Source organism: Microcebus murinus, chromosome 12, assembly GCF_040939455.1.
Source record: "Microcebus murinus isolate Inina chromosome 12, M.murinus_Inina_mat1.0, whole genome shotgun sequence".
Taxonomy (NCBI): Eukaryota; Metazoa; Chordata; class Mammalia; order Primates; family Cheirogaleidae; genus Microcebus; species Microcebus murinus.
In genome coordinates, this window is record NC_134115.1 from 47847868 (window position 1) to 47873607 (window position 25740).

The 25740-nt window shown below is 40.1% G+C and overlaps 1 protein-coding gene across 1 annotated transcript; it reads right to left on the minus strand.

The window, feature by feature from the left end:
- Positions 1 to 20776: 20776 nt before the first annotated feature.
- Positions 20777 to 24955, minus strand: LOC105874193 (cyclin-dependent kinase 4 inhibitor B). Its single transcript, XM_012769782.3, has 2 exons — positions 24657 to 24955; positions 20777 to 22404 (listed from the first exon to the last, which is right to left on the minus strand). The coding sequence occupies exons 1-2, from the start codon at positions 24810 to 24812 to the stop codon at positions 22144 to 22146; spliced, it is 417 nt and encodes a 138-aa protein (XP_012625236.2). The 5' UTR covers positions 24813 to 24955; the 3' UTR covers positions 20777 to 22143.
- Positions 24956 to 25740: the final 785 nt, after the last annotated feature.

Below are 25740 nucleotides of genomic sequence, written 5' to 3' on the forward strand. Positions count from 1 at the left end.
GACAACTCTTCCTCAAATCACATTCTTTACCTGAAATGTGATTAAACTTCCCTCAAGGGAATCAACTTCATGATGAATGTAATCAACCCTAATTAAATTTAAAAAAATGCTTCCTATTCATGATTTAGCACCTTTCACGAACAGATTTAAAATTTCTACTCGTGTTTTCCTTTGAGTCTCTGGGTTGAGGACATAGTTTAACCTTTTTCTTTCTTATGGTTAAGGTTGTAACTTCCACACTTTATTTTTTAAAAAGACAATGATAACAGAATATACTTTATGATAAGTCTGCATCAATTTTAAACACTTACGGCAATTTAGCTTTAAGGAAGTATAATATTTAGTGTATTTTGTCTCTTTGCTAACCCATTTCTTTCTTTCTTTCTTTTTTTTTTTTTTTTTTGAGACAGAGTCTCGCTTTGTTGCCCAGCCTAGAGTGAGTGCCGTGGTGTCAGCCTAGCTCACAGCAACCTCAAACACCTGGGTTCAAGCAATCCTACTGCCTCAGCCTCCCAAGTAGCTGGGACTACAGGCATGTGCCACCATGCCCGGCTAATTTTTTCTATATATATTAGTTGGCCAATTAGTTTCTTTCTATTTATAGTAGAGACGGGGTCTCGCTCTTGCTCAGGCTGGTTTCGAACTCCTGAACCTCGAGCAATCCGCCGGCCTCCGCCTCCCAAAGTGCTAGGATTACAGGCGTGAGCCACCACGCCCAGCCTGCTAACCCATTTCTAAATAACTTCTTCAAGTATGTATAGGAATAATTGAAGTTCATCTTCTAAGGTAGATATTTTGAAGGTTTCCAGGGTGATGTTAATGTTTCTGCCCATCATTCCTTTATTATACACACACACACACAAACACATACACAATTTTTTATACTAAAAAACTTTTAGAAAGTTGTTCTGGCCAAAACTAGTGATTCAGATATTCAGACTGGGACAACTATTCTGAAGGAATTAAAAATCCTTTAGTGTTCCCTCCAGAAATAATTATTCTGAGTTATTAAATTTTTTGATAAATTGGAGATGGGTTAATAACATTTTTCTTTCAGTTTTCTAAAACTAGCTTGATTTCCTACCTTAGAATACAGAGCATTGCTTAACATTTAATTAACAATACTAGAAGAGCTTAGAGTCACATCCTTGTAAATTTTCATAAAGGCCATCATAGAAGAATTTATGTATTATGTATCCTTAATCTTAAGGCTATGTACACACAATGTTTGTTATAGAAACTATATTTGCTTGATTATTTTTTATAATGAAAAAAAAGAACTTATGTAGAGGTGTGAATAAAAAAGTATTCAAATTTATACTGATTTTATCTAACACCTTGGAGTATACCAAGAATCTGAATAAATATATTTTTATTATGATATCTATATTCTTTAAAATGGAATTTGCAAATTTCTAGCTACTCAATAATTAAATGCTAATGAATAGGCATTTACTGTAAAAGTAAACTAATGTACTTTCTTAAAGGCATAGTTTAATTAGGTACTTTAACAATAACTGACAAATACATGCTGTTTGAAAATTTACAATGAATCTTTACATATACTATTTTATTTACTTCTTATTACATGAATACTGTAAGGTACTGTCTCAGGTTTACAGATGAGAAAATTCAAACACATAGAGCTTTAAATACTTAGTCCCAATACCACAACAGCTAATAAGTAAAGGAAAGGGAATCTGATCACAGGTCATATCAATGCCAAGAAAATGATTTTTCTATTGCATGCTTCAAGTGGTTCTATGCTGGTTCCTATGCTGGTTTCTCATTTATTACTTTTAAATAGAAGTAGGAATAAGTCATTTATATTTATATTCACAGGGAGTTTTCAATTAGTTTTATTCTGGGCAAAAAGTAAGTTTTTGAAAGGTGTTAACCTCCTTATTTTATTATGAGATTCAATGAAACCCTAAGAACTTTAGTTATTATTATATTGCCTCATTTTTCAGAACTTTTTCATTTGGTCAATCAATAAATATTTACTGGGATATATGTGGCTGATGCTGAGTACAACAGAGGCCCCAAAGGGTTAAACAACCTAGAAAAGATGGAGTTGAAACTATATATATATACACACACACATAAATATATGTATATTTATATCACTTCAAAGGCAACTAAATTCAACTGTACACAAATTACTAGTCAATGACTTTTGGCAGGCCATGCAACCTACCTGAGCCTCAGTCTATACATCTACAAAATGAAAAAGTCAAATATCTAAAACATAAGGATACTATGATAATTAAATGAGATAATTTAAGTTGAAATATTTTATTATCGTTAAGCTATTCATAATTACTTTTGAGGAAAAAGAGAACTTAACCATATGCTTTAGGAAGAAAGTTTCAATAAGCTTCTTTTAAAAATCAAATGTTACATAAAATGTATTCAACTTCAACTATGTAAACTTCAGCATGTAAACTACATGGAGTAAACTTCAAACTGTCCCATGCTATATAGACATTTAACAATTTGATTTTTAATTAGTGGGAGATATTGTTCTGTAGATAGCTGCTGTTTCTTTAAATTGGGTGAGTTTTACAATTGCTGAGTCAGATGATCTGGCAGCCTGAGAGAATCAGAGCAAGAAAATGGTGGCACTCGAGAAAAGAAAGCAAAACATGAGCTTTTTCCTAATACATCAGCAAAGTCGTTGATGTAATATTGGACAAATTATAGCTTAAAAGTAGAAAAATAATAGCTATAATTTGGAAAGTGTCATATTTTAGTTTTTCTTCTAATTGTCAATCTTTAGTTTAAATTATTCCTCTATATTTTCCCCCTTGTCACTGTGCTTTTACTGAGACAAGACCCATCATTTTGTCCATAAGTGACTTATTCTGTTATGGCTGCATTTTACGGCAATCTTGCCTTAATCTTAAATAAACACAATTTAAACCTGTGTTTTGATATTTTTTTCTCTTACATAATTTTAGGTTGTCATGTTTATTATGAGCCTGGTTTGGATAATAAAATGAAATGAAAGAAATTCCTTATTACAACATAGATAGACAGAAATTCATTCATCCTGGGTAAATAGAGGTGAGTGTACGTAGTGTTTTAAAAAGATAAGATACCATATTTGTCTTATGTGGAAATTTTCTGTTTGGTGCTGAGAGCTTTGAAACACAAATCTATCCTGCTATTTTCCCCCCAAAATATGTTCTGATTGTAAAAATGTGGGATATATGAGATAATCTTTTCCAATTTGGATGAAGGATCACATAAAAGTAAAGGGTTTCCTTCATTTGTTATAATAGCTCCTCCATTGATTACTCAGGCTCTCCTTCCTGGCATCTGAAGGGTGATCAACTAAATCTAAAATTTAAAATCTTTAATATTTTAAAAGCCCAGACATCAATTTAAAAATATACAAACAAAACTAAGGTTTAAAAAGCAATATTGGCCATATTTGTCAAACTGTGTCCCAATGGACCACTGGTAACAGAATTCCCTTCAAGTGTTTATTTAAAATGCAGATTTCTAGCACCCACAGCAAATCTGCTGAATCAGATTCCTGGTGGTGAGCTCCAGAAATGTGTATTTTTAATGCAGCCCAGGTAATGATGTCTGTTGATAACCTTCGCCACATCTTTAATTTCTGGTTACTTGCATACTTCAATTAAGGAAGTAAAGGCATTTTGTTTACATTACTCTGATCGTACAATTTTTTTTTTAGTTTCCAATTTGCTTAAGAGATTACATGCATTTGTTCACATAATTCTTCTAAAGAACCTCTCTCTTAAAAAAAAAATCCTACTGGCTTTGAAGCCATTTAAATAATTTATGAGATTTTGTATTGAAGGTGAAGGAGAAAACAGACAGCTAAAGAATTTAAAAATCTTTTGTGATAAAAGGTTTACATTTTCATGAACAAAGCCAATATGTTACTCATATAAAAAAATTAAAGTCAACTTACTCTTTTTAAAAGAACCTCTGGTGCTTTGGGAATTTAAATCTTGTAGATGATGGTTTTAATTTTTTCCCCTTTTGTTACTTCTTTCTGATTATATTGTTCTGTTGAAATGCAACCATCATACCAGGGCTCATGAAATAAACAAATGCACTGAGAGACACTAACAAGCACTTCAGATTTTCTTCACTCTCTCCTTCTTTTAAAAAATAAATGCTATTGACGTTTGCTAACTTCAACAACTGTAAATACACAAGGGCTTGCTGAATACACATTGAAATAACGTGAATTAGGGTATGTGGTGAATCTGTTGAGGTCTCAAATTGGTAGGTATTTTCTAGGAAGGGTCAAAATCTTTAAAGGGACCTTTTTTCATCTAATGAACAAAGTTGTTCATTTATTACCAAAGTTTTCCCCACAGGTTAGCTTACTGTCATGGAAATGGGTCTTGTTTTAATAGCTACTAACGTCTTCTTTATAATCGCTATTTCATTTGAACGTTTTAACTGAGGAAGAAACTTTTCACACATGGGGAAAGCTGCAACGTAAGAAGAAAACAGTTGAGAGACACCATCACTGGGACAAATAACTACGGGCCATTCTCCATATCATCCTGCAACCCCAGACAGAGAAACAGAGAGAGGGCTAGGCCTTTCCGCCCTCTTTGGTCTCCATCTGGCACGGAAGGGAACCAAATAGCCCCCAAGTCTTGGAAGTGCGCTTTCCCTCTGATTCCTCCGTGTGACCCTGACTCATTCCCCACCCACCCACTCAGTCACCCACTCAGGAAAAGAGGCCGGGCCACCAGTATCAAGGTGAGTAGATGACCTAGAGATGCCTCTGGTCATACCCTGCCTTGCGCCTCCCCCACCCCCGCCCTAGTCCACTCGGTCCACTCAGACTCTACCTGCTCCCACCCCTTCCCCGCCCGGTGAATCCCCAAGCCCTTTAGTTTGGCAGTTACGGCTAAGCAACCACTATCTTTTCCCAGGCGGAAATACTTGGGGGAGGGCGAGGCGCAAAGGAGGCTGAAAATAGAAGGGGTGAATGCTCGGGAGTGGTAGGTGGCCACACGTCTAGATTCTAAACAGAGGGTCCTGCCCCTGCTGCCAATTAAATCTCACGCATTGCACCTCCCCCGAGTCACAAGGAATGAGTGGGGAGGTTAGCAGCGGGGTAGGGGGTGGGGGAGAGAGGCGTGTACAGGGGTGAGGTCTGAGCAGCGGGGTTTCCCCTCTTACCCTCCGGCTCCCTTGGGGTCCTGGCAGTCAGCCCCCAGCATCTCCAGCCTAGGCCCGGCGGTGGGTGAGCCCCAGCCGTCCCCTGAGAGGGCGAGTTGTGCTTAGGGGTGGGTGAAGGCGGGTGCGGGGAGAAGGGATCTCGAGGCTGGCGCAAATTCTGTGACCAGAGGCCTAACACCATGGAGCCTTGGCAGCAGGTATAGCTATGGCTTTAACTTTTATTTAAAAATGGAACTTCGTGGTGAACAAGCACAGCGTCCAAGCGTTAGATTCTGAAGTCACAGACCTTAAAGCCACTTTCTTATGTATGGTACTTACACAACTCAGTTCCTTCGCCTTGCCTCCTCCGTACCCATTTAAGGCTAAGGAAGCTCTTAGTTCATCTGTAATGTGCGGTTGGTACAGTGTCAAAGGCTTTGAAAATAATGCATATTTTACTAGCGGTGGTCATAGCATTTTTTAAAACTCGAAAGTGTAACGACGAAAATTAATATCACCAATCCTCCCCAATCCCTCTCATCTTGAGGAAACCACTGTAAATATTTTGGTACATAAAGAATGTGTGTGTGTGATGGAGAGAGGAAAGGAAAGAATAAGAATTGTACACTGTTTTGAATCTTGCTTTCTAAAAAATCATTTAACTTTAAATGTAATCATTTTACAGTCTATTAAATATTCTTCAAAAAATGATTGTCTAGGGGGGAAGGGGGTGGCAAGGGCAATATACATAACCTTAACATTCATACCCCCATAATATGCTGAAATAAAGAAATGATTGTCTAATATTCCAGTGTATAGTTATACCATAATTTAACACTTTATTGATAGTTTTAGGCAATTTTAAATTTCTTGCTACTATTTATCCATATTTATTAATCTTTGTCAGAATCTTTCTTTCTTTAGGATGATGTCTAGATAAAGAATAGCTGAATTAAAATACATGGACATTTTTAATGTTTTTGGTACCTAACACAAAATTGTTTTTCTTGCTGGTGAGGCGTTTAAAATGTGCATTAATCTCATTAGGCAATAAATAGAGGCGATTCATATTCAATATTATAATTTTATATTTAGAAAATAAAATAGTCCCCTTACTTTCATAATTTACATTGCAGAAATAAAGCACCACAAAAACGTTTTATTAGGTTGGGTTTTGCAGCAGATAGAGGGGCTAGGGTGTTTGCATCCTATCTATAAGTTTCAGTTTTAGTTTGGCCTACCTAGGGTGTTTTAGTGGGGGTGGGGGCAGTGAGATATTTTGTGAGTGTTTCTCAAAAAGCACTGAAGATTTTAAAAAGATAGAAACACTGGGCCCAATGTTGAGCCTTGCTACAAGAACGTATTATTTTTGAGATGATTTGTATCACTTTACTAAGTTGTTCACAACTTTACCTTGGTAATTACTAGTGATGAACATGGAATAGTATATCTGTAAAATAGGGACATAAACTGCAATAGGCTATGTTATTGCTACCTTAGGATGACAATGGACTTTTTAAAATTCAAGAGTCCTAAAAGAAGTAAAACTAATATTAAGTCTTGATTTTTGAAAGGGTTATTGCTTACTTAGAACATACTATACAAGTATGAGCTATTTATAGAACACAATACAAACTGGGGATGGTGTACACATTGGGAGTAATGGTTTATACTAACTGCACAGTGCTTACCTTGAGAAGACTCTATGCTGTTAGAGAAAAAAAAAACCCTGAACATTACCAGGTAGCTATAAACAAATGAATATTTAACTTCACAATAAAAATATGACTATTTTGTAAACACAGCAAGGTGGAAGTAACAGATTACTTGATGTAATTCATCAGGTATGTATGGTTAAGAAACTAGTAATGAGGAATTTTATTATACACATTTCCAGTCATATAAAAAAGTCATAATAAACATATTTGCAGAAACATTTTTAACAAGCTAAAATAATAGCATCTTACTTATTTACATTAATATTAAATAATTAATTTAAGCAATTTTTCAGCACTTGTGCTTCTCAAGGAATTAATTAGTCCCCACATAATTGGCATCTATATATTCCTAAATCAATATAAGCATAGGCATAATATATACAAATGTGAAATATATAATTACATATCATTTATAATTAATACCTCCAGATGTTTATATTATGTGTATAATGTAAAATTGGAAAATTGCTTATATTGCTTATATTTTCAAGATATATATTCCATTCTTTCTTAGCCATGTGTTCTATCTTCAGATACTTCCTGAAAATTGGGGTTTTCATGTAGTGAATACATGTTTAAATAACTTTACACTTAAATTCTGAAAATTGATTTATACCTAAATAACAAGAAATGGTCACTTTCAATGAACCTATCATTTTAATATTTTTAACATTTTATACAACAAATAAACTAAAAATGAATATTTCTCTGACTTAAAGTAATCACAATGTTATATTTTATATTCCTAAAATATAAAATACATAATTAATAGCACTTACATACATTGACATTTTCTACTTTGTTACTGTAGATTTCCAGAAGCAACTTCACAATTTAAATAAAATAATTTTATATAGAGTAATATTAACTATGGCAATAAAAAACTATTTTATATAGCGATTAATATTAACAACCATATTCAAACACATGTATCACAGTGGCCAAACCATTTGCTGTTACAGATACACCACCATTTTAAAAAAGCAGCATTTTGTTAATGTATTAAAATGAACTAAAATAAAATCCTGCAACAGGCCATGAAATCCTTTACAAGCTCCTTTAACTCTTTTTAAAAAGTCAACTTCATAATATAAAAATAAAAGATAAAATGTGCATTTATCCTATAGATTGTAAACTTTTGCTAATAGAAATCAGGGCACCAAATTAGACATTGTTGACTTTAACAGGTTTACATTTCCATGTCAAAGAGACACTTAACTTTGCAATTGAAAAAAATAATTTCCCCTCTGCGGGCCTTTATTTCTTGAAGCTGTATATTCCCTGAGAAGCGATGCCACAAGGAAGGTCATAAAAATGAAGTCTCACTAAATTACTTTTAGACTTACTATCCAAGTTCTAACTAGCAATTCTGCATATTGTAGCTAAATATATTTTTTCAATTATCCTGGCTGTAGGAAATTACACCAACTGTGTAAAGATTTATGTGATATGAGGACAAAATTACCTCGAATTCTGTTTTTCAAGAAGTAGGCCTCATTTTTAAATTGTATTAACTATAGTCTGAGATGATTAAAATACGATCAGCTGTGATTCCTCAGGGTCATCACTATCTTTCCATCATCTGCTAAACATATGAGCATTGTCCTGAGCAGTTTCAATCACTCAGCCCCTCACAAGGAAAGGCCATCTCCCTATGGGCTGTAAAATGCTCAAGAAGCAAGTGTTTGCTTCTCGTAGCAGTTACCAATCCTTCGATCACTGTTAGTATTTCAGGAAGTCAAACTACGTGCGTGCCCCTACTCTAGCGTGTCCTGGAAGGTGAGAGGGGTGACCGGGCCCGGAGGCTGGGGAGAAAAAAGACGGCCTCCAGAAAACTAAGACCATTAGCAATAATTCCGCCCAGGGCGAAATAAAGTGCACTAGAAATACACCTTACCTACGAGGTGTGTGTGTGTGTGTGTGTGTGTTTGCAGTCTACTGACGCCCACCCAGGAAATTCAGGAGTCACTCACTTCTAATGACCTGTAAGGTGGTTTCAGAAGCTCTCCGTTCACCTCAGAGTTTCACAGGATCGAGGAGGTGTGTAAAGGGGGCTCCGGGCTCAATGTATTGGGAGAACCACATGTCTGACTAACTGAAACCCGAAGGGGGAAAGAGCCTCCATGCCCCGTAACCACCTCCTCCTCGCCTCGTCCAGAGATGATTTATCTGGGTATGAAATCACGCCAAACAAAGTCATCCAAGCGCCGACTGCGCCCGGGACTTTTCGAGGGCCTTTCCTACCTGGTCTTCTAGGATGCGGCTGCTGCCCTCTGCGCTGGCTCCTCAATAGCATCAGCACGAGGGCCGCAGCGGCCCGCACGCCAGGCGCTGCCCACTCACCGGCGGGCCGCGAGATGTGCACCACGAAAGCCCTCACTCGCGGCGGGCCGTGCGTGCGCCGAATCCTGACGGTCACCAAGAACCTGCGCACCATGCTCTTGCAGCCACCACCGCCGAGCTCCGCAGCGTCTGCGCCGCCCTTTGGCACTGGAGGTAAGCAGCGCCGCCCTGCCCCCCCGATCGCAGACCGGGACCCACGCGCCGCCCCCTGCCCATCTCCGCCCCGCAGGCGCGCGCACCCGCGTCCCCTGCGCGCGCACGCCCCCTACCCCCACCCCGACCTCCCAAGATCTCGGAACCACTCTGTGCCCTGCCCGCGCGGGAAAGGCAGTCTGGGGCGCCCGAAGGGAGGCGCGCGCGCGGGCGCCCGCGTTCCTCTCCCTCCCGCCTACAGCCACTTTCCCGCCCTATCGCGCCCCCCCTCCGCCCCACCACCTTCCCACCGTCGGCGCCGGCGCCCCATGCGGTGACAGCCCCAGCGCCTGACGCGGGAACGCATCTCCAGGCAGCCCGCCCCTTCGCTACATCCGTCACCTGACACGGCCCTACCAGGAACCGCCGCGCTCCCCTCTTCGAAAGTCTGTTTCTCCAGAATGGATTTATTTAAAAGAGGGGGGGAAAAAAGAAGAAAGAAAAGCAAGGTCATCTCATTGCTCTATCCGCCAATCAGGAGGCTGAATGTCAGTTTTGAACAAAAAGGCCGCTCCGCTCCGCTTCTAGATTTGGGAAACAAACAAAATTAAACAAAACCGCTGCGCGCAGCCGGCGCGACATCTGGACACTGCGCGGCGCTGGCGCCGTTGGAGCTGCGGGCCGGGCGCCGGACCAGGTAGGCGGAGCCGGACCCCGGGGTCCCAGCTGACTCTCCGCGCTCCTGCCCCTCCCAGCTCCCCGCGCCGCCGGACGCCGTAGTCCGCTTCTTCTAGGCCATTTTTATTTTCGGTTTTAACCTTCGTGGCACAGCCGAGCATCAGAGCTCTTCTTCCTCTTTCTTCCTCCCGCGGCGCTCCCCTCCCCCACGGCGGCTCCGCGCCCGGCCCGGTCCCCGGCGTTCCGGGCTCTCGCGCCGGCCGCGGCCCGCAGCCGCCTCCGCTCTGTCCCCGCGCCCCGACACCCTGCGCTCTGGCTGCCTGGCGACCCGGCGTGCTCTCTCACCCACCGCCGCCTCCTCCGCCCCCCTCTTCTCTTCCACATCACTGAGCCGTTCTCTCTGGACGCCCTGCCTTCCTTCTCTCCACTCGGAGACAGTAACAGCGGTCTGGTCTCAGAACAGGAAAGCGGGGAGCGCGGGGGGAGGAAAAGAAGGAGCAGAAAGGAGGGGCGAGTCGAGAGCACGGAGGCGGCCGAGCACATGGAGACGCCGGGTCCCAGAGCACAGTCTAGCGAGGCTCCGCTCTCCGCCGGGGCTGGGACGCGGGCTTGCCGCTACTCCGACAGCGAAAAGTCGAGCCCAGGACGCCGCTTTCCGGCCAGCCGCGCTGACCCGCTGCCCAGCCCTCCGGAGCGCGCGGTCCGTCTGGATCTGTCCAGAGCCCTGCGGGCTGGAGCCGCGGCCTGAGCGGCTGGGCGTGTGCAAGAGGATGTGGGACTAGGCCCAGCTCTCGGAGCCTGGAAATGTGGCCTGCTTCTCAGTGGCTTCCCGCTCAGGTGCTTGGGCTTAGTGGCCTAGCTGAAGAAGTGGAACCTCAGCGTGAGCCGGCAGGGCCTGATAGATGGGACGCCTAGACCTTCCACTTTACCGGGGAAGGTGAGGCCTGGGCTGGCCAAGCTCCGGTGCGGGTTACCGAGGAGCCCCAGGCTGCTTCTCCTTCACCATCCGCCACCCCGTCACGTGACGCTGCTGCCGCCCCTCTGTCCAAATCCAAGACTGAAGAAGGGGCTGGTTGGATGAGGTAAGATTTAGCTATGACTCTTAAGTAGCCACTCTAATATCTATCCATAACTTCACAAATACACTGATTCGCTAAGATTTACTGAACACCGGCGCTGTGTGCCAGGGCTATTTGCCACCTCTCGGTCTAGACTGAATGCTCTTTCTTGCTCATCCTAAGGCTAGCTCCTTAAAACAGATCTCTTCTCCAGTACCCCCTCACCCTCAGAAATGCTCTTTTTAGGCATCATCATATCTTCTGTTTTGTTTTTTTCTCCTTCTGGCACTTAGCATACAGAAATTATCTTAAGTGTGTATTTGTGTATATGTTTGTTGTGTGTGTCTCTCACAGTAGAATGTAAGTTCTTTGGGAACTAGACGCTACTCTGTCTTGGTCTGCGCCTACGCCCACCCCACCTCCCACCCACCCCTGTCATGAACGTCAGGGAAGAGAGGGGCCTGGTAAAAACCTAGGATTATAATGAGGGCATTTGGTTTTATAGCCTACAGAGGAAGGGCACTCTGGGAGGAGGGGAGTTAGTTAGTTCAAAGAAAGCATCGTGGAAAAAAAAAATGATGCCTGATGCCAGGATAGTCTCATTTGAAGATTTTGAAGGAATGGAGAGGTGAAAGGTTTCTTGGGCCTAGACAGTGTGATTAGCTGTGGCAATAAACCTTGGTGGAGAGGGGAGAAAAGGCCCTTATTACACATCTCTTGAAACTGTTAACGATATTAGTCAGTTCTCCAGGAAAACTGAACCAACTGTGTGTCTGTATATATACAGTATGTGTATATTTATAAACACACACAGTCATAAGTTGCTTAATGACGGGATATGTTCTGAGAAATGCATTGCTAGGTGATTTTGTCCTCTTGGGAACATTATAGAGTGTACTTATATAAACCTAGATGGCGTGGTCTACTACACACCTAGGCTGTATGGTATAGCCTAATGCTTCTAGACTTCAAACCTTTACAGCATGTTACTGTACTGAATACTGTTAGCAATTATAACACAACGGTAAGTATTTGTTTATCTAAATATATCTAAACATAGAAAAGGTAGTACCTTGTGCTATAATGTTAGGATGGCTGTGATGTCACTAGGTGACAGGAAGTTTTCAGCTCCATTTTAATCTTGTGTGACCACTATTGTATATGTTGTCCATCATTGACTGGAGCATCGTTGTGCAGTACCTGTGTGTGCGTATAAATGCACATATGTGCTGCGTGACTCTGTATATATACACACCCACACACATATATGCTGCATAATGGATAAAGAGTCTTGACTGACTGACTTATTTTAAGGAATTGGCTCAGGAGATTGGGGGGGGGACTGGCAAGACGCTAATTTGCAGCTTAGCACAGCAGGCTGGAGACCCAGGAAATATTTGATGCTGTAGTCTTGAATCCCAAGGCAATCTGGAAGCAGAATTCCTTGAGAGACCTTAGTCTTTTCCCTTAAGCCCTTCAACAGTTGGATGAGGCCCACTCACATTATTGAGGACAATCTGCATTACTCAAAGTCTACTGACTTAAATGTTAATCTCACTCAAAAAATACCTTCATAGCAACATTTAGAATTTGTTTTTTGACAAAAAAACTGGATACCGCAGCCTAGCCAAGTTGATACATAAAATTAACCATCTCATTATTTCCATTATACCTGAGGGGTCCTCTAACCCTTAGTTTTCTGAGGGCCAAATTTAAATTCAGGGATCAGTCTTTATTTATAAGAACTTTATATCTTAAACTGTAATAATTTTCTCTCCATGGGAACTTGTCCTGAAGATAAGCGTAGTTGATGACTTCAGAGGAATGCCCTTTGAGTAAGAGGATGATTTCATAGTAAACTCTCTGTTCAAAAATGTAGTTTATAAAATTTGAACTTTTAAATTCCATCTTGGTTGTCCCCTGCTGCTTAATACTTGTTCTCTATCAGTTATGGTATGCAGGGGAATTTTAATTTTAATATTAGTCTTAGAAAATATAATTATGAAGGCGATTCTCTGGCATAACATTTAATATGTGGTATTCCAAAAACCTTTGGAATTCCAAATTACTTTTGGCTATGTGCTTTTCAAAAAATTAATAATGAAAAATTGAGTAGTACTATGTGTGTTTACTTTTCACTTGTATTACTTATTTTATCCTCATAGCGGCCCTTTGAATTTGGGATTATTATCTATATTTTACAGGTGAAAAGACTGAGGCCCAGAGAGGCTCAAATTTTGGATACTTCATTGCCAGTGGGTACCAGGGCTGGAATCTTCAGGAAAGTCTTTGGACTACAAGCCTTGTGGTCTTTCTATTGTCCCAAAGGCCAGAGTCAGTAAGGACTGAGTTATCTGTGGGTCACTCACTTATGCAGACAGAATCACTGAATATTGGAGCTTTTCTGTGCTCTCTTCCATTGGCGTAAAAAACTGACAGTCAATTCTCTGATTTTTAATAGAGGAAAGCAGTTTTCTGTTTTGGATCAGCAAATTCATTGCATAGGTAGAGATAGGAGAGAAATTCTTACTGAACGTCCCTTGTCTTCTTCCTCCTACTTAATATCCTGGGACATTAGCTTTATCCCTTAGGTAACTCTTGATTATCAAAACTCCATGAGAAACTTTCCTAATATTGCATATGCTCAAACTCAAAACCCCAAAGGCCCAACACAAAAGACAGCATAAGATTTAAAAACAATTATTTAAGGCCAGGCGTGGTGGCTTAAGCTTGTAATCCTAACACTCTGGAAGGCCAAGGTGGGAGGAGTTCAAGACCAGCCTGAGCAAGAGCAAGACCGCATCTCTACTTAAAAAAAAAAAAGAAGAAGAAGAAGAAGAAAAGAAAAAATTAGCCAGGCATGGTGGTGTGTGTCTGTAGTCCCAGCTACTCAGAAGGCTGAGGCAGGAGGATCGCTTGAGCCCAGGAGTTTGAGGTTGAAGTGAGCATCATGCCACTGCACTCTAGCTGGGGCATAGAGCAAGACTCTATTTTGAAAAAAAAAATTATTTGATCATATGTAACAAAAATTAATTTCTAGAATACATAATTTCTAGAACACATAAATATATAAAGCAATAAAACAAATATCCAGTCAAAAAATATACAAAGAATACAATAGGCAGTTTTCAGTAGAGTATATACAAATGGTCAAAAAATAAATGAAAAGATAATCTCACTCATTAATTACAAAAGTAAACAGAAACAAACAGAAACTTACTGGCATATAACTGTAAGTGTAGCAAAAGGAAAAAGGAGTGATAACATTGGCAAAGTTTTCTGAAGACAATCACTCTTACACACTATTATCACTTGGTATAATTCTTTTGGAAGGCAACTTTACAATATCTGTCAAAATTGTATGTGTATGTATGTGCCCTTTGACCCAGCTATTTCACTCATAAGTGTGCAAAGATACACACACAATGTATGAAAATACATATATACTATATATAATACAGTATATATAAATACGAAAAATATGTTTGTATATATGTGTATGTATAAAAATATGTATATACCCATTGACTCAGTAATTCTCCTATAACTCATATAAGTATGAAAAATATATATGATATATATATGTATACACATACACATATTTATAAGTATGGAAAGATATACACACAAATATATATACACATATAAGCATGGATAGATTTTATACACACACATACACAGATGTATCTTTAACTGCAGCAATTTTACTCCTATAAATCGCTACAATTTATAGCTTGCATAAGTATGCAAAAATGGTTCTTTATAGCAGTATGTAGTAGCAAAAAAATGCAAAAGAGAAAACAGTTGACATGTTTGTGATAAGAGACTAGTTTTCTATAAAAATTATAGTTCATATATAAAATATGAAACTGTGCAGCCATAAAAAAGGGAAGTATATCTATATGCACTAATAATGAAAGTTGTCAAAGAGCTATTGCTAATTAAAGAAAGCATGTAATATAATAGCATAGTATGATCCCATTTGTCTTTTCTAAATGTACATGCTGAGAGAGGGATGTTTACAATTATATGTACCTGTATTTCTGGAAGGGTAATTAAAATGTTTTTGATAATGTTTACCCATGTGTAGCAAGAATGGGGGGTGGGGAGGTTTTAGAAGATTTTTACTTTGTTTTTGCTTTCTGGGCTGTTTCAAAGTTTACTGTGAGCAAGAATTATTAAATAACAACCACAGAAATTTAGAGATTTCTAATTTTGTAGACCTGGAGCCAAAGAGCAAATCTGAATTTTAAAACATATCCATGGGTGATTCTGATGTGGAGCCAGGGTTGATAACCAATTCTCTTGCATGGAAATGATTTAAACTAATGGCCCTCAAGTGAAGTGACTACTGGGGCCAACACCATCTTTGCATAGGTATAAGAAGTACTTAGGGGGGCAAATGTAGAATGAAGTTTTATTAAATTTTTCCATAGAAAGGGGATTTCTGTTTATGGTGGAATTTAAACAGATCAGAAGTCACCATGAAATTTTGGAACAGGCTTATTTTAATAACTCTAAATATCAAAGGCAGTCCAGAAATTAGAGAGTAGTAGAGGATGATCAAATATTTTCCAAGTAAGATAATAGCTTGTAACTCTAGGTGGCATGCTGGTAGAGAATACAGGGAACAGTAAAGGGCACTTCTGTGCCCTAGTAAAAGTGGCAGAGCTTAGAAATTCATAAATCAGATGGAATAAGGAGCTATACTATATAAATCTTTCCAATAGTTACCCTTCAGAAGAAAACTCCATGTCATGTGTTAATATTCTGCTGATCTGTCTGTGGGTTTATGAACAGAATAAACTTTTTATTGTTTTATGTTTATGTATTATCTCTTATAATTATAAAATACGAATAACATACAATGACACTATTTCCAGCTCAATTAGATAAGGAAAACAAAATGCAATTACCATATTTATACTAAAAGAGAAACCTGAAGAAAAATGCATAATCCTTAAATATTTGGTTTTGGACTATGTTGAAAGCTACCTCAACACCACACATTTCTGGTCTTAACTCCTTCTCTGTTATCCATAGCTCAGTACCTAGTATCTGGTGTGGAAGAAAGTGGAATTGAATTCTGAGGAAGATACAGTTTTTAGCCAAAGCAATGGAAATGGAGAAAGTTTTGAACAGATATAAGGTAGCTGGGAGTTTGTTTAAAATGGAATGGAGACCCAGAGATCACATAAGACAGATTTCAGAGGAAGTAGCCCCAACCGCATCATAATAGAGAGAATTATGATAATGGGAGGATAGATAAATAGAAGATTATGCATTTGGAGAGGAGGCCAAATATGGAAGGGAAATGAGGCATGGTTTAATTATTGTAATTGGCCTTAAAGTTTTGACTTGAACTCTGCTGTAAAATATTTTCTGTGCCAGCACTGACTCTGTATACTGGAAGCTACTGGAAGTTTAATGCCAGGGGCTACTGAGTGGAAAATGGATTAATAGGTGTTTGGGATTCCTTTGTAAACTTCTAGTATAATGTGGATAGCTGTGAGGTAGTCAGCATGTCATATTAATACATGGTTCATAGTTCTTTTTCCAGCAAACTATTTGGTTTATATTTAGTGACCTCAATTTAGTCAGAATTGGTGCTTGTTTTTGACCCATGCATTAATTTATATTACTGTGCTTAATATATAATCCATGTCAGTTACATATTATTTCATTAGCAGCACTAGTATTAAAGCAAATTTCCTTTTATTTATGTAATTAATACAGCTATATCTGAAAGTTACTGAGTTTCTGTAAAATGAAGTTTTTTTTTCTTGTGCAAGGAATGATATTAAAATCTTTGAGTAGGGGGTTCAAGAGGCAAATAAGGAGTAAGGAATTCCATCTGGACAGCTGAAATTGAAAAAAGTTTTATGGAAAATCAGGATAGTAGTAGAGAATGAACACATTGCCATTATTTTAGGCCTGGAAATATTTCACAAATCTCATCAGCATTTACCAGACACAATTTGTCTTGGTTTGATTAATTCTGTTGGACTGTTGATCCATCTTCCACAAAACACCACCATGCTGCTTCTCCTTCCACTCCTTCTGTTCCCTTTTAGAAATCTCATTCTCTGCCCCCCTGAAATGGCTGACGTGTACATATTGAAGTGATACAGACATCTTCCCTAACTAGCTAGTTCCTACTATCAGTCAGGCAAGATTTAAGAATCTAAAGTTTCAAAAAATCTCATGGAAACAAATCAGAAAGTACTAGACCCTTAATAATGGGTCTATAAATTCATGACAGATGTTCATAGAGAGTTACTCAGCCTCTGATTTCTTCTATATTTTAGCTTCTCTTACCTTTGAACTTTCTGTTCTTGCCAAAATTCCCACCTTTTTCTCTTGGTCCTAACTCCCTACACTAATCCCAGTTAGGTCAGAAACTCTTATTATATGCTTATATAAAAACCACCTTTTTTTCCCTTCAGAGCACTTATGTTAGTTTGTAAATACCTGCCTTCAGTGATATTTTATAAATTTATTGAACCTACTCAGCTCACTTTAAGAAGCTAATTATTCTAGTGGTTCTATGTGGCATGAGGAAATGCAAAAGGCAACAGGAAAAATCAGAAGATGAAGTGAAAAAGAGCTTAAAAATTAAACTAGGTATTTATTTTGCAAGGACACCTTTCTGTCCTAGTTCTTTGAAACATGTCTGTAATTTTTCAATGAACTGGTGGATGTGTTACATATATTTTTTCTCCCTAGGGCTCCAGAATTTTAAAATAAGTTTCTTTTTTCTTCATCCCTCTCCCCATTCCTCTCTATGCATCTTTCCTTCACTCACACTATGGCAAAATTGTTACTAATAAAAGAACCACCACAGTCATGTATGCAACAAATTCATAAAGGTATAGAACTTCAGTGTTGGTAGGGAACTTAGATGTAATGTAGCCCAACTCCTACTTTTATAGATGAGGAAAATTGAGGCTAATCAAAGTCACATGACTTAATAGTGCTATATTGAATTAGTTAAAAAATCAATATGGAAACTCAGGTCTTCTATCTTCTAATCAAGTCCTTTCCTCCATTCCCTCTTTCCTGGAATTATAAATATAAAAAGAATATACTGAAAATATCTTTAATAAACTTTGTTGCTCCTTCAATTAATTTCTAAAATTAAAATTTTCTTATTTTCTTTTATATGTGACAATGTATCTATGTATCTATTTGTAGCTTAGTAATTGAACACTGTGAAATTACACCAAACTAAGAATTATTCAAGTTTTCACTAAATAACTAGATAGTTTCTGTTAATAATGAAAATCTGCGGAGCATGTCAAAATTTGGTTATGATTAGTTGCTGATATAAAATGTGAGGGCAGACATCAATGTACTTTATTTACACAACACAGACTTTTGCATTTGCCCAAGAAAGCAGTCCCCAAGGAGTCTTCAGATGATTCCTATAAGTTTTGCGTAATATTAATTCTACTTGCTCCACTTTTGGTAGAATGTCAGTGTATTAAACACTGTAAAAATTATGTCCTGTTATAAAAATAATCAGGTTCTGGTAACACATACAGGGAAAATGAGCATGTCTTTCACTTTTGGGAATAGTTGAGAAGTGATTATAAAGGTAGTAAAAAGAATCCCTATTGACTATAACATGCTAATGCACAGTTGTTTTTTAACATATTGGATAAAGGAAGGGTACTATAGAGTCTCAATGTAAGTGTGAAATTAGTTGTATTTGCTGAAGGTCAGTTACCTACTTTCCTATGATAATTATTTGGTCCTGGACACTCCATTGTGTTCACCATAATAGAGAAATAAAATATCATAAAAGCATTCCTAAGTACACACTTTCCCAAAGGTGTTTGGGGTTTTATGAAACTCTAGCTCCACTTTTGAATCAGTCTCATTCTTTAATTCTGAAATTACTAATTTTAACCATTAAAGCACAGGCCAATTAAGTAGATTTTGCTTTCATAACAAATCATCATTTAAAAAACCCACCACTTAGCTGAGAAAGGAAATATAAAAATTAGACAAAATGAATGTTATTAAATTTCTAAATTTATTTAACTTCCAGATCTTCTTGGAATAAAGGTCAGGTAGTAGAATTTGTATAAACTTTGGTAATGTTTTAGACTTTGATACAGAAATTAACAGGCATAATATTTAATTTCTGTAATTCCACAATGGAGCCAGAAGCAGGATTTAGGAATATATTAATAGTAACTATATATTTTCTTGACTGTATCCCTCAAAGTGAAATCCTTAACAGATTTAACAGCATATATTTCCTTGTGCTGTTGATAAAACACAGTAGCCAAACCTGTCTTCCAGGTGGCTTTGAAAACTTAACTTTTATATATCATTAGTAAGTTACTATTGCAGTCCCACCAGGTGGTAATTAATTTGAGTAATTTTTGGTTTTACTTTATACCAAACAAAAAGCCTAAAAACCAATGTAATATAGTACTGTGGAATTCACAATCACATTTTCTTGTTTTAGTTTCCTTTAATATCAGGTTATCATTAAGAGAGATTCCACAATTTCTTTAAATTAGGACTAAAGTAACATGTTTCATATGTATTTCAAAAAGATTACCATTTTTCATGACTCAATCTCATACAACTAGCAAATTTAAACATATTGGAACTTAAGAAATAGAGGAAAAATTAAAGGATTTTATAAATCAAATGGGGGATTTGAAATTACCAATTGACTTCTTTTATACAGAATGTTTCTTAGTAATTGTAAAGTAATATAAACTCTAAAAGTATTCTTGTAGCCAATAATGATTTGAGTGCTTAAATGATAACTAGAGTTGTACTTTCTGTCTTTGTAGCTTAATTTGAAAATGAGGGTTCCATTATTTTTGTTCCAAAAGTTTTGGTTTTTATAGGTGTTTCTTTTGGGGACTATTCTCCTATTGTTGACATTCTAAAATAGATTTAAAACAATCTGTTTATATTTACTAGATGTTAAAGAAAAGCCATGCCAGGAATTTATAAGGGAGACCACTGTGTATTTCTGTTTTGTTTTTTTAAATTGGTTGTCTTCATATGTATCACTAATGATTTTGGAGGATAAGATGGTGCAGTGGGAAGAAAAACCAAAACTAAACTACAAGCTTTGGAGCCAGGTGAACTTACTTCACACATCCATAGAATGAATATCTTGTGACCTTTGGCAGGTTATTCAATATTTTTCTGCTTTATTATCTGGGAAACAATACCTATCTCTCAGGTTTAAGTGTTAAATGAATAAATATATTTTAAAGTATGCCTGGTACAAATTATGTGTAAATAAATGTATCATTTCCCCAATATGATAGGCTCTGATTCTGAACTAACCTTCCCTAGTAATACATTAATTTGAGGAATAGGAATTGATAGATAAGTAAAGATTTGTGTATTTAGCTCAAAGGCATCACTTCCTATAAGTCTCTACTCTCAAATTACTTTTTTTAGAGTCCTCTTCTGTCTTTTAAATGTATACATACATAGTAGAATGGACACTTAGGAGCATAAAACATGTATAAATCTTATATTTAACTTTCTATATGTATGCAGTTTTTATAAATTGTTGGTATTGCTTATCAACAGTTATTAGAAGGGGTGAGAGAAGGGAAACCCCTTGAACTCTTAAGATTTGTCTGAAGTTAGTGGTATATACCTGAATATATCTTTTCTAAACCAAATTATCCACACCTTGGAGTTCAATCTCTACTGTTAATTCTTTATTAAAGTAGTGAAGTATGAGTTGTTCCAATGATACAATGAATCAAGTAATACTGGAAATTAAATCCCAAAGCAGTGCACCTTTAGTTTGTTCAGCAGATATTAAGATACTCCACAAGCCTTCATCACATATTTTCCACAGTTTTATACTCAATCTACTTTTTTAGCAACCCCTGGGAAATATCCCGAGATAATTAATTTATGGAATAAGTGCATCTATCTTCTAGAAAACATTTGGAATATTTCATAGTTTGACCCCCCCCCCCAGACATTCTATAAAGAAACAATCAGAAGAATTTAACAAAGAAATAAATAGGTTAAGGATGAAGGCAATCTAGGGGTTCGCACCGAGTTTGCCAGTGTCATAGCTTTAAGAGTTCTTCCTCACCTCTTTACTGAAGGACACGAGTTATTTTGTTATGTAAAGTCTTCCAATTAAATAAGACTGTTACTGAAGAACAACTCAAAAGTACAAAATATCACGAAATCTTTTCAAGTAGCAATTCATAGGGGGATTTCTGCATCTTATTAGATGAAGCAAAATGTTACAGTTAACCGTTACAATTGCTCTCACTGCAATCCACCACTTCATCCTGTTAGACTCGGCGCATCCAGAACTCAGTGGGAATCTCCTCTTCACGGAATAAGAGCCAGAGCCTGCACCTGTCCCATAGCTGCCCCCTGCAACATCGTGATCCTGGGATTTTAGGATATGAAGCAGATCAGCCGTTGCTGTTGCTTCCACACCCTCTCCTCCCCTCTGCTAGCTGGTGGAGCCAAGTTCCTGTCCCTAGGGCTTCCAGAGAGAATCATTTTACTGGTGACTTACTGAGCACCGAGCAGAGCACACCGCACAGGGAATAGAGAGTAAAGCACTTGGCACCTACTGAAGCCCACACCTCAACCGTCATCCCTCTTGGCCTCAGTCTTCAGGTTTTCTCTTGCCCCCAGGGGCTAACGCCCGAAGAGTGGGAGCAAGCTCGGAGCTCTCCCGCAGTCAGCGGGGGAGCACACCGACGACCCCAACGCCTCCTCCCACTCCACCCGGGCATCGTGCATCAGAAAACTCGGAAACCCTGGAGCTTCCCGCACGCACTGCTTAACATGGCTGGAAATCCACCTCTCCGCGTTTGGCTTCACGGTGAGTGTTGAGGGTTAGCTCCAGATTAAGAGAAAACGAATATAAACTTGTTCCCGGTTGGCTCCTCCTTCCTCCAGGGAGTGGAGTCGCTCCGGAAGGCTTGCAGGCTTTCCGCCGCTCCACGTTGGTAGCCTTCATTGGACTAGGTGGGGGTGGGGAACTGGGGAGGAAAAGAGTCGTCGTGGGCGGCTGGGTGAACCCTCCGTCAGTCTCCCGCGGCCGCGCGCAGGTACCGTGCGACGTCGCGGTGGCCTCGCTCCTCAGCCAGGTCCACGGGCAGGCGGCCCCAGGCGTCGCGCACGTCCAGCCGCGCCCCGGCCCGGTGCAGCGCCCCCAGCGTGTCCAGGAAGCCCTCGCGGGCGGCGTCGTGCACCGGTCGGGTGAGGGTGGCGGGGTCCGCGCAGTTGGGCTCCGCGCCGTGGAGCAGCAGCAGCTCGGCCACGCGGACGCTGCCCATCATCATGACCTGCGGGCGGGAGAGGGCACAGCGGTCAGGGCCAGGGTGCGGGCGGAAGATGGCGGCGCCCGCGCGGCACGGGAGGCCCTTAATCGAAGTATCTACCGGCGAAGACCCAGCAAAGCAGAGGGCGCAAGCATCTGGCGGCTGGTTTCTCTTCATTTGCTGACACAATCTCCACCCCCCCCAAGTTACTGTACTCTTTACCCAGCATTAATTAAAATTACATTTTATTCTCCAAACGTGCAGAGACAAGAACCAGCTGATGGTAAAGTGATTATCGTCATTGTAGGAAAAAAGTTATTGATTTCCATGGGCACATGGGAATCTCTTTTGTTAATTTATGGGGTGAAGTTCAAGTGGCTTTTAAAGCTCTTTCTTCCTGCTTTCCCCAACCCCTCCATAATCCAAGTCTAAAAATATTAATTAGGTAGTCAACTGGTATTTCTTTTTAGAAGTGGGGAGTAATGCTTAAGGGGGGAAAATAAGCAACAAATAAGTTTCTTAAGAAGGTTTAGCTTGTTTAGTTCTCCTAGGAAATCCCTTGTGGAAGGCTTTTGTTTTTCATTGTCATATGTGTCTGTGCTCATAAAAGTATTGTAGTCTCATCATTTGAGCCAAAATTGGAGATCAGAAGGGAAAAACTAAACCAAGTCACACGTAATCTTATAAAAATGATGAAAACGAATGATTTGTTTTAAATAAACAGTTCACTATTTTTAATATTTGAAGTCAATGTTATATTAAAACATTTAATTTTACATGTTACATTAACTATATTAATAGTGCAATATATTCAATGTAACATGTAAAATTAACACTATATTGACATTGTACAGGATTCTATAATTACTAAGATTTTATGTTAAGTAGCAAATATTTTCTACATAAAAAGAGCTTAGATGTTAGCAGTCAAGTCAGAATGGTGCTTCACTAAGTAAATCAGTGTTTTAAAGGAGTCATCCTATAGCAGCCATATGTGTACATGTACATCATGCATGCATTTACTTTTGTATTATAAGTTAATGATAAAATAATTTTTGATAACTAAATTTTCAAAATGGAGTTATTTGTTCTTGTGGGTTTATGTGCTTTAAAATGTACCATTTAATTTAAAGGCATTATGCCTCTAGTGTTTTGTGTTTGTTTGCTTGTTTCATGAATATTAGAAACGTTTATTTCCTCCCTTAAAAACCATAACCATAAGTTACCATTTCTTACTAGTGATGTAAAGGGTATTTTACATACACAAAAGAGGGGAAAAAAGTGTTTTGTATAGAGTTTTGTTTTTAAGTACCACTTTACAATATTTTTGCTGTTTTAAAATATCCCTTATTTGTTATACCACTTTTCTAATAATTCAAAAGGAATGAACATTTTTCTTAAAAATCTACACTGTTAACAAGATTCCTTAATATTAGCTTAATTATGGAGGGTGATGATGAGGTGAATACTGAATATAACCATAATAGTAAACAGAGTACAAAGCCATTATCTTAGATTTTAAAGGAATTTAAAAAATCAATACTAATTAAAGTGGGATTAGGATTAGTAAAACATTTAACAAGCATATTTTAACAATGAAGAGACATTATTTATGAAGACCCTTTGCCATTCAAAGAGGACCTAACAGCATTGAGTACGATAATTAAACATAAAAAAATCTATAAAAGCATTTTAAAAAATCTTATGCCTCACTCAAGGGACGCTGCTAAGATAAAATAAAAGGAATTAAGTACTGTGGTTGAGGAATCCTGTCGCATTCCTTTGAACTCAGTTTGCCTCTATAAGAAAAGAATACAAAAGATCTCGAACAGCGGCTTAAAAGTTCACCTTGAAGTTTTTTCATGGTGCTATGAGTTTGTAGAATTCCTTAAATCCAATCCAGATTGTGTAGATTATAATTGACTTATCTTTATCGTTGAAAGCAGACGGACAAAATAATCCTCCTCCCCAAATAACCTTTCCTTTCCCCCCTAATTGAATCTATTCTTTAAATCTCTGGTCACGAGATGGCAGAAAAATATTTATATTTTCCCACCATTAAAAAGAAAACCAGACCGAAGCAGTAGGTTTTCCAGTCCCTCTCTTCACGATTTTTGCAGAGTGAAAGCCTGCTGTACGCCTGGGCTCTACACCTCCCGCAAGAGCGGCCGCTGCGCAAGTTACGTCGGTGAGCGCAGTCCCGGCCGGGGCCCGCGGACCGAGGCCGCGCCGGCGTTCGCGCGCCCCCTGCCGGCCGGGCCCGGGGCCCCACCTACCTGGATCGCTCGCCTCCCGAAGCGGTTGACTCCGTTGGGATCCGCGCCCGCTTCCAGGAGCTGTCGCACCTTCTCCACTTGCCCCCGCGCCGCGGCGCAGGCCAGGCCCGCATCGCCGCCGCCACCACTGGGCATGCCCTTGTTCTCCTCGCGCATGCCGCGGCCCCCAGGCACGGAGCGGCCCGGATAATCCGCTGCTGGCCGTGAGCTCCGCGACCCTCCTCCCTCCTTCCGCGCCCGGCCCCGGCGCACGCTCCCCGCTCTGGAGCGCTCGCCTCAGCCTCAGCCCCCTCTCGCCGTCCTCCTGCGGCCCGGGGGCCCGTGCAGCGGCTGAGCGGCCGGCGGCTAGCTCTGGGCTTCTGCCGGCGCCCGCGAAGCGGAGGACCCGCCTGGCCCGGCCCTGGGAAAGCGCGTCTCGCGCGGCCACGGCCAAGCGCACGGCCGCCCCGAGTGCGGACGCGTCGCGGCGCCCGCCCCGCCCGGCCTCGCTCTGGCAGAGTGGGGAGCCAGCTGGGAAAGAATTCCGTTTTCAGCTGGCGGCGCGGCCGGCTCTCCCCACCCCCTTGTGCTCCGCCCCTCGTCGGCGGGCCGCGGCGGGCGCTGCCCACTGAACTTGCGGGGAGGCCAGGCCCGCCGCCGCTTCCGTCACCGACGGCGGGGGGCGGGGCCGCGCGCCAGGAGGTGCCGCGGCGCATGCGCCGGAGGCTGGGCCCCGGCCTCGCCCGGAACGCCGGCGGGGCTGCTCGCTGCGCGCCGCGCAAGGCCAGGGCTAAGGTTTGGAGATGCGGACCCCTGCCCTCGCGCGGCGCCTAAGCCCCAGCAGGCGGAGCGCAGCGCGTCGGCTCCTTCCGCCTGGGGCCGGCTGGAGACGTTAGTGGACACCCAGAGGCACTGAAAGTAACTCCTGCCTGAAATGCGGCAGGTTTGCTTCTGTCATTGCCAGTAAAATTCATCCCCAAACAGCGCTCGAACTTCCCAACTTTCACCTCTTGTATCAACCTTAGCAATTTGCTTTTGCGTGGGTCTTCCGATTCGAATCAACCATAAAAATAGTGAAAAATCCTGAGAGTCCGGTTTTACATGG

Coding starts and splice junctions, on each gene's coding strand:
- LOC105874193 (XM_012769782.3), bottom strand. CDS start 24,812: ATGCGCGAGGAGAACAAGGGCATGCCCAGTGGTGGCGGCGGCGATGCG. Junction 22,405..24,656: donor TCGGGAGGCGAGCGATCCAG/GTAGGTGGGGCC, acceptor TCCCGCCCGCAG/GTCATGATGATGGGCAGCGT.